The sequence below is a fragment of the Anolis carolinensis genome, unplaced genomic scaffold, assembly GCF_035594765.1.
Source record: "Anolis carolinensis isolate JA03-04 unplaced genomic scaffold, rAnoCar3.1.pri scaffold_10, whole genome shotgun sequence".
Lineage (NCBI taxonomy): Eukaryota > Metazoa > Chordata > Lepidosauria > Squamata > Dactyloidae > Anolis > Anolis carolinensis.
In genome coordinates, this window is record NW_026943821.1 from 10,482,218 (window position 1) to 10,491,093 (window position 8,876).

Here is an 8,876-nt window from a genome sequence, read left to right on the forward strand (position 1 = left end):
TTTTCTGCCTTTATTTTCCCTTTCCATAAATAGCTGTGCCACCCCTGACGTAAGTCTTCCCCTTCTAAAGCCAGAATTTTCTTCTTCTCTAGGGAGGCCCAGTCTTTCACCCAGGCCAATGTGGCTGCCTCATAATATAATTGCAGATCTGGGAGGGCTAGTCCCCCTCTTTTCCTATCATCTTTTAAATTTTGGGATTTTATCCTTGCTTTTTTGTTTCGCCATATGAACTTTTTTTATATCTTTCTCCCATTGTTCCAAGACCTGGATTTGAGTGAACATTTCTTACCTGTGCCACAGCAGGGTCTAGATTATTCATAATCATGTGCATTATTGTAGCAGCTTGTATAGTTTTGCAAGGATATTCCTGGATGAGGTACGCTCTGAAAATGAAATAATAAAAAGTATACAAGATAGAGATGGTTGGAAACCTTTTAGATGCTGGTGCTCATGCATGCATGGTAATGTGTGCCATTAGTTTTAATGCAGTCTGCTTCCAGTGTGAGTGTCCATAGCCCAAGAGTTGCTGTCTTACATCACCAGGTTTCTACTCCCTTCATCCTCTCTCATAATGACCATCATCCAGAATGTGTCTTGGTCAGTAGCCACCCACAACAAATTTCCCTGCTTGGGTTTTTTTTCTTTTTTCCAGGCAAGAAAGAGGCAGATTGGTTTTGTAAGGCCACAGATACGCTGTACAAGCATTGGCTTGGTTTCTGCCGGAGCTAATGGCAGGCACGTGTCAATCAATACTGCAAAGGTTCAATTATTCATGCATTTATCCATTTTGCTAAAAGAGAAGAAGCCCAAAGGGCCTCGATTGGCAGAGCACACTGGCCCACGCTTAGCTGTGCCCAGTCTTGTTCCAGCCATTATGACAATTCCAGCAACAGAACCCCAGTGAGGCTGGAAATGCTTTCACTAGATGCACAATGCTTCTGACAATGTTGTTACTGTAAGTTCAATTTATGCAATTCTAACTTTATTTGTAGTCAATTTGTTAGTAGCCAATGTTTGTGGTAGTCAACGTGGATGGGCCCAGGTCACCTTCTAGGAAAGGAAACCAGCTGGTGACCTGGGCCCATCCACGTTGGATAATAAGGAGGAATTAAGGAAAAGCCTATTAAACAACAAATTACATTATGATTTTAGAAATTAAGTGCCAAAACATGTTTTACAACAAATCAGCAGTAAAAGCAGTTCAATACACAGTAACGTTATGAACTAATTACTGTATTTATGAATTTAGCACCAAAGCATCGCCATGTATTGAAAACATTGACTACCACAAACATAGGCTACTAACAAATTGACTACAAATAAAGTTAGAATTGCATAAATTGAACTTACAGTAACAACATTGTCAGAAGTTACATCCATAACAAGTTCAGTACTTGCTGCCTAGAGAAACAGCTGTGGATCTGGGCAGGAGGCAAACTGCACTGGATAATCCAGAATGTTGGATAATCCAGAACATTGGATAAATGAGACTCTGCTGTAATAATAATAATAATAATAATAATAATAATAATAATAATAATAATAATAGCATTGCTATGAGTATTTTGGGCCGTATGGCCATGTTCCTGAAGCGTTCTCTCCTGATGTTTTGCCCACTTCTATGGCAGGCATTTTCAGAGGTTGTGAAGTCTGTTGGAAACTAGACAAGTGGGGTTTATATATCTGTGGAATAATGTCCAGGGTGGAAGAAAGAACTCTTGTCTGTTTGAGGCAAGTGTGAATGTTGAAATTGGCCACCTTGATGATTAGCATTGAATAGCTTGCAGTTTCAAAGCCTGGCTGCTTCCTACCAACAAAGGATTCCCCCCAAGCAGGAAGCAGCCAGGCTTTGAAGCTGCAAGGCCATTCAGTGGTAATCAAGCTGGCCAATTGCAACATTCACACTTGCTTCAAGCAGACAAGAGTTCTTTCTCCCACCGTGGACATTCCAGAGAAATATAAACCTCCCTTGCCTAGTTTCCAACAGACCTCACAACCTCAGAATGCCCACCATAGATGTGGGCGAAACATCAGGAGAGAATGCTTCTGTGACATGGCCATACAACCCAGAAAACTCACAACAACCCAGTGATTCTGGCCATGAAAGCCTTTGACAACATATTATTATTATATTTCTATCCTACTTTCTGCTCTTAGATGAGATCCAAAACAGCTGACGAAGCCCCTGCCTTTTCTTAGCCCTTCCATCTCTTGCCATCCATGCACTTCTAGGATGCATTAAATATCTATTGGGCACCTGATTGGCATTCAGCTGGCAGCGTGATCCAATCTCCCCCCGTAATTCCTCATTCTCATACGAACACTAGTCACCGAACAATATTGCACAGTTGGCAGATAATCCGGAGACCTAGAGTGCCGATCAATGGGGAATGTATTTAGGGCAAAGAGCATTTAATGCGTGGTGATCAATAAAAAAAATCCCAGCACTTGGAGTTCCCAGTTCTCTTCCAATTTCAAAGTTTAAGGGGAGGACAGGAAGCAGGGAGGGCTGCCTAAAACGAGTCTGGGAGATGTAGTCCAAAAAGTAACTTGTCTAGCAAAAGTATTGGCAAACTTCAGTCCTCCAGATGTTTTGGACTTCAACTAACAGCCTACCGATAGGCTGTTAGGAATTGTGAGACTTGAAGTCCAAAACACCTGGAGGGCTGAAGTTTGCCCATGCCTGGTTTAACCTCAAACTGAATTACTGTGTCACAAAATGATGCATGTATAAAAAGTATGTTGCTCACATGAAATGTTTGGAAAGCTATGCTCAAGATGCTGTTGGACTGCAACTCCCATCCTCTGTAGCAGCGTGTCAGGCTCACTTCAAAGGACCAGTCTGAACGCAGATCAAAGATAGCTGCTCTCAAATCCAATCTTTATTGAAGAATACATGACTTTGGAAAAAGTCGAGAATGACCTAATGTTTACATACAATCATTTTTATCACCTCTGATGCAACGTAACACCACACGCAAATATCATCATCAAACCCCACCCCCTGTATCACATTTCTACTATTCCCACACACTCTACCAATTATAATTGTTTATACTTTCAACCCCGAGTTCCCAAGCTCTTCTATCTTCTTCTGCCAGGTGCTTCCAGGATTATTTATGTTATGACTCCAAGTCCAGGGCTTGGAAATTCAGCCCTGGGACTTGGTTCCATGACATGGCGCCCTCTTTTTCTCCATCCTCCTCTTCGGTGCTTCTTTCATCACAATTCTGAAATAAATCAAACAATAACTCTATGTGTCCATTTTGTCCAAAGTACCCATATACTTTTTCAGTAAGCTGCGATGGAATACTGGGTGTATTTTCCCTAAACTTTTTGGCAATGCCAACTGGAAAGTTACTTCGTTGATAACACCCTGTATTCTGAATGGTCCAATATATTTGGGGCCCAGTTTTCTCGAAGGCAGCCCCAATTTGATGTTTTGGGTACTTAACCACACTAAATCTCCTTTCTCCAATTTATCGCCTTCCATCCTTTTTCTGTCTGCGAATGTTTTATACTTTTTGTGTGCTTCCTTTAAGGATGCAGTCACTTGACTCCAGCATTCTAGCATTTGAGTTTTCCATTTCCCTGCCCCTGTTTCTTCATTCTCTGTCCATCTTGGCAACTGGGGCAGAGGCTGTATTTCATACCCGTAAACTACTTCAAAGGGAGTCTTATTTGTTGCGGAATGTATAGTCGAATTAAAAGCTAGTTCTGCGAAAGCCAGCCACTTAGACCAGTCATTTTGTCTCATGTTAGAGTACATTCGAAGGAACTGCCCAAGCGTCTGTTGAGTACGTTCTACTGCCCCGTTTGTCATGGGGTGAAAAGCAGAACTTAGACTCCTTTCTGCTCCTAGCATTTCCAAGAATTTTTCCCAGAATTTTGCTGTGAACTGAACCCCTCTGTCACTGACCACTCTACTGGGACATCCATAAAGTTTGTAAATATGGTTTATGTACAATTCAGCTAGTTTCTCTGCCGATGGTAGTTTCGTCAGTGCTATAAAGTGGGCCTGTTTGGAAAACAGGTCTAATACTGTCCAAATATAACGATGTCCTTTGCTAACCGGCAGTTCCCCCACAAAGTCCATAGCTACACATTCCCAAGGCCTGGTAGGTTCTGCTACTGTTTGTAATAATCCCATTGGCTTCCCTCCTCTCGATTTATTTCTGGCACAATCATCACATTGAACAACATGATTCTTTATGTCCTTCCTCATCCCTGGCCACCAACAATGTTTTGCTATTGCCTTTGTTGTTTTTGTAATTCCTGTATGACCAGCGCTCTGGTTATTGTGAAAACGATGCAAAATCTTAATCCTTAATATTGCTGGGATATACAGTTTCTTGTTCACAAACCAGAATCCCCCCTTCTGCTCCCCCTTTTCTGCGTTGGATGCGATCCACTGATCTCCTTCGTATGACTGTTTCAGTTCTTTTCCCCAACTATTCTCCTCGTCGAATTTAATAATAGCAGTGTTCTCTCTTTGGGTCTGCGCTCTTGTACTGACAGCTAAGCCCCATTGTTTATCAGAGAATACTGTTCCCTCTTTTGCTGTGGTTATGCCTTCGTGTTGAGGCATGCGTGAAAGAGCATCTGCCAAGACATTCTGTTTCCCTTGGGAAAACTTTAATTGGAAATCGAACCTGCTGAAGTATTGTGCCCATCTAATTTGTTTGGGGGACAATTTTCGAGGAGATTTTAAATACTGGAGGTTCTTATGGTCAGACCAAATTTCAAATGGGATTCCGCTCCCTTCGAGGAAGTGTCGCCAGCATTCTAAGGCTTTTAATATGGCTAATGCTTCTTTTTCCCATATGGGCCAACATTTTTCAGTTTCACTGAACTTCCGGGACAAATATCCACAAGGTTTTAAGTTCCCATTTTGATCTTTTTGCAATAGTACTGCCCCGTATGCACAGTCTGAAGCATCGCAATGGATTATGAAAGGGCTCCGGATATCGGGGTGTTTTAGGACGGGTTCTTCTGTGAAGCATCCTTTTAGGGTTTCAAATGCCTTTTGGCATTCTGGCGTCCAACTCAGTTTGGCGCCAGGAGCTTTCACTTTTGCTGTCTCCCCTTTCCCTTTTGTTTTTAAAAGTTCAGTAAGGGGTGCGGTTATTTGCGCAAAGCCTTTTATGAACGATCTATAAAAATTTGCAAACCCCAGAAATGATTGCAATTGCCTCCTTGTTTGAGGTACTCCCCATTCTTTTACGTCTGATACTTTAGACGGGTCCATAGCTAACCCTTCTGGAGATATCCGATACCCCAGAAAGTCAATTTGAGTTTTATTAAATTCACATTTGGACAGTTTTGCATACAGCTTTGCTTCCCTTAGTCTCTGCAAAACTTCCCGGACCAATTCCACGTGCTTTTCTTTATCTTCGCTCACGATCAAGATGTCATCAAGGAATATGAATACTCCTCGGTACAACAATGGGTGCAGTATTTCATTTATAAGCTGCATAAAGCAACTGCCGCCATTTTTTAACCCAAATGGCAAAATTTTATATTCAAAATGGCCGAATGCGCAGGAAAATGCAGTTTTCCAAGTATCCTCGGGTTTGATTCTTAATTTATGATATGCTTCAATTAAATCCAGTTTAGTAAATATGCTCCCTTTCTTCAATACGGTAATTAAATCCTTTACTAAGGGCATAGGGTATTTATTGTCCTTAGTAATTGCATTTAAATTTCGATAGTCAATGCACAATCTTAGAGAGTTGTCTTTCTTTCTCCTAAATAACACTGGGGCTCCGAGAGGAGAATTGGATGGCTTAATGAAGCCTCGCGCCAGGTTCTTATCAATATATTTCCTCAATTCCTCCTTCTCCTGAATAGACATGGGATACACCTTTGGTTTTGGTAAGTTTGCTCCTGGGGTTATTTCAATTTCTACTTCTATATTCCTCTTGGGAGGTAATTTACTTGCCTCTTTCTGATTGAAAACATCCACAAAGTCTCTGTATTCAGGTGGCAATAGCTGTGGGTCTATTTCCCCTGCTTCATTTCCCTCGTCCTCCTCTCCTGCTATTTTGCTTATCTCCCATTGCGTTTGTTGTTCTTTAAATGCTAGGCTCTTTCCTCTCCAATCTACTTCAGGATTTGCCTGTTCGAGCCATGGGATCCCTAGTATTACATGGTATGTGGCAATAGGGGCTATCACAAAGGATATTCTTCCTTCCCATTTGCCTATTTTACATGGGACCCCCCGTATTTCCTTCGTAGATACTTCCCCAGCAGCAACTGATCCATCTAGCTGCGAAAATGCAATTGGGGAGTCAAGCAACGTCTGCTGGCATTTCAGCGCTCCTGCTAATTCCGGAGTTATAATGTTCCTAGAACAACCGCAATCCACGAATGCCCTGCAGGTGGCTCGATTCTCTAGCCCCGATAGGCAGATTGGCACTACTAGCATGCGTTTGTCTCGACTCACCAGCCTTTCCGGAGATTCTGGGGCTCGCACCTCCTCCTCCGCTCGTCTCCCGGCTGCTGGCTTGGGCTTTGAGGGTTTTGGCGGCTCCCCCTTCCGGGCCCAACATTCTGCTGCTCGATGGCCCGTCTTCCCACATACAAAGCATCCCGGCTTGGGTTTGTTGTCATCTCCTTTGAAGGGGATCCCCGGCCTCCCTCCGGGCCTTTCCTGCTTCCTCGTTTCTCCTCGACCCCTCACCACGGGTCTTTGCTGGCCGCCGCCGCCCCTGAAACGCTTTACTTGGGCCAGGGTGGATTCGACGCGCCCCGCTAGTTGTATCCAGCCCTGGAGTGTTTCTGGGTCGTCTCTGTGCGCTGCCCAACTGAAAACCTCAGGGCGTAGTCCCTCTTTGAATATCTCCACTTTGGTCACTTCAGACCACTCTGGCACCCTTTCCGCGAGATGGAGGAATTCCTCTGCGTAATCGGGCACCGTTTTGTCCCTCTGCTTTATTCCTTTAAGCTGGTCTCGAGCCCTCAATTGCTCTAGCCGGTCTCTGAACCGGTTTTCCAGTGCGGCGAGGAAGCGGGGTACTGACCTCAGGCACGGGTCGCGTCTGGCATGTAGTTGCACATACCAGCTGGCTGCTCCTCTCTTTAGTGTGTTGCCGATGGCCCGAACCATGCTTCCTTCGGAGGGGAATGTGTGTGCATTGTCTTCCATATATCCTCTGATGCTAATGAGGAAAAAGTTCAGTTCAGATGATTCCCCTCCGTATTCCAGTTTGAGCTCTTCCCTCCTTTGCATCCATTCTGCGGCCCGTTGATGCTGTCTGGGAGGCATGGGGAAGGGTTGCATCGGGTTTCCTTGGACGGCCCCTTTGAACACGCCGCGCCCCACTCCGGCGGTCGTTCCGCGCGGCTCCCGAAATTCTGCCGCTGCTGTCGGCCCTTCCACCCATCCGAATGCGGGCCTCGCTGTAGCCCCCGCACCTCGCCTTCCCTCGTCGTACGGCACATCCTCCTCCTCTTCCTGGATCTCCGGCTCCTCTCCGCCTTCGTCCGCCAATCCACTGGACCCGATCCCTGGCCCCAGTGGTCTTTCCACCCCGACGCCCATTCGGGGGGTTGGAAGTCCTGTTGGAGTTGGCGGCCTCAGAGTTCCCAGAGCTTGCTGGCGCTCCACTTCGCGCGCCATTCTGTCTCGGAACTCCAGCTCCTGCCAGTATTCCTCATCCCCCTCGCCCCTCGCCGCCACGGGGCTCTGCGTTGAGGCGCGCTGGCCCCTCTGGCTCCAAGCTTCTTCTTTACTTGGCTCTCTCTCGGCGCCATATCGGGTGGGCTCCTTCTGGAGATTCTCTTCCAATAGTGGCACCAACCTCCCCACGGTTTCCGACAGCCTGGATAAATTAGTTTCCAGGATTGATAACCGCAGGGCCACGGTCTCCGGCATGCTTCCTCCAGATCCCCAACTGGTTTCTGCAGCCGCAGAGACGCCTCTTCCTCCTCTGGGAATCCTCTGGGTCACGCCGTTCGGCCTGGGGTACCCCGTAGAGGAAGCTATGGCTTGCAGCGTCTCTTCCCCCAACGGCCGGGCCCCTGGCAAAGGCCTCTCTGCTCCATTTAGGCTTTGATCGCCTTCTCCACTCATTATCACTTCACTGCGAATCCGCAGGAGGGTGAGAACGGATTCTCGACTTAAATGTCAGGCTCACTTCAAAGGACCAGTCTGAACGCAGATCAAAGATAGCTGCTCTCAAATCCAATCTTTATTGAAGAATACATGACTTTGGAAAAAGTCGAGAATGACCTAATGTTTACATACAATCATTTTTATCACCTCTGATGCAACGTAACACCACACGCAAATATCATCATCAAACCCCACCCCCTGTATCACATTTCTACTATTCCCACACACTCTACCAATTATAATTGTTTATACTTTCAACCCCGAGTTCCCAAGCTCTTCTATCTTCTTCTGCCAGGTGCTTCCAGGATTATTTATGTTATGACTCCAAGTCCAGGGCTTGGAAATTCAGCCCTGGGACTTGGTTCCATGACAGCAGCGTATAACCAATGGTGAAGGAAGCTAAAAGTTGCCCTCCCCAGGAACATCTGGAGGGTGACACAATTCCAACCCTTGCCATTATCCAAGCACTTTGTTCTGAACTGTCTCTCAAAGAGTTTTAAAGGCTTTGGCATGCTTTGATAAGTGAAATGTATTAAGACACCCCTAAGCTCTTTAATATACCAGAACAGCCTTGATCTCCTCCCCAGTTCATTCATTTTCTTAAAATTTCTATTTTGGACCTTATTTCTGTCCCTTTGCTAGACCTATTTTATCATTTAGGCATACTGATATCAATTAAGAATGGTGATAATAATAATTTTGTAGTACCTAAATAGTACTTTAAAAGGCACCAGATCCCATCTGATCTTGGAAGTTAAGC

At 45.1% G+C, this 8,876-nt stretch overlaps 1 protein-coding gene across 1 annotated transcript; it reads right to left on the reverse strand.

The window, feature by feature from the left end:
- Positions 1-2,855: 2,855 nt before the first annotated feature.
- LOC134293779 (uncharacterized) lies at positions 2,856-8,626 on the reverse strand. Its single transcript, XM_062962421.1, has 2 exons — positions 6,446-8,626; positions 2,856-3,230 (listed from the first exon to the last, which is right to left on the reverse strand). Exons 1-2 carry the CDS (start codon positions 8,072-8,074, stop codon positions 3,123-3,125), a joined length of 1,737 nt encoding a protein of 578 aa, XP_062818491.1. The 5' UTR covers positions 8,075-8,626; the 3' UTR covers positions 2,856-3,122.
- Positions 8,627-8,876: the final 250 nt, after the last annotated feature.

What these genes read in the sequence shown, in the direction of transcription:
- LOC134293779 (XM_062962421.1), bottom strand. Translation starts at nt 8,074, where the DNA reads ATGAGTGGAGAAGGCGATCAAAGCCTAAATGGAGCAGAGAGGCCTTTG. An exon ending in CAGAATCTCCGGAAAGGCTG is followed by an intron (nt 3,231 to 6,445) that starts GTGAGTCGAGAC and finishes GATTTATTTCAG; the next exon opens with AATTGTGATGAAAGAAGCAC.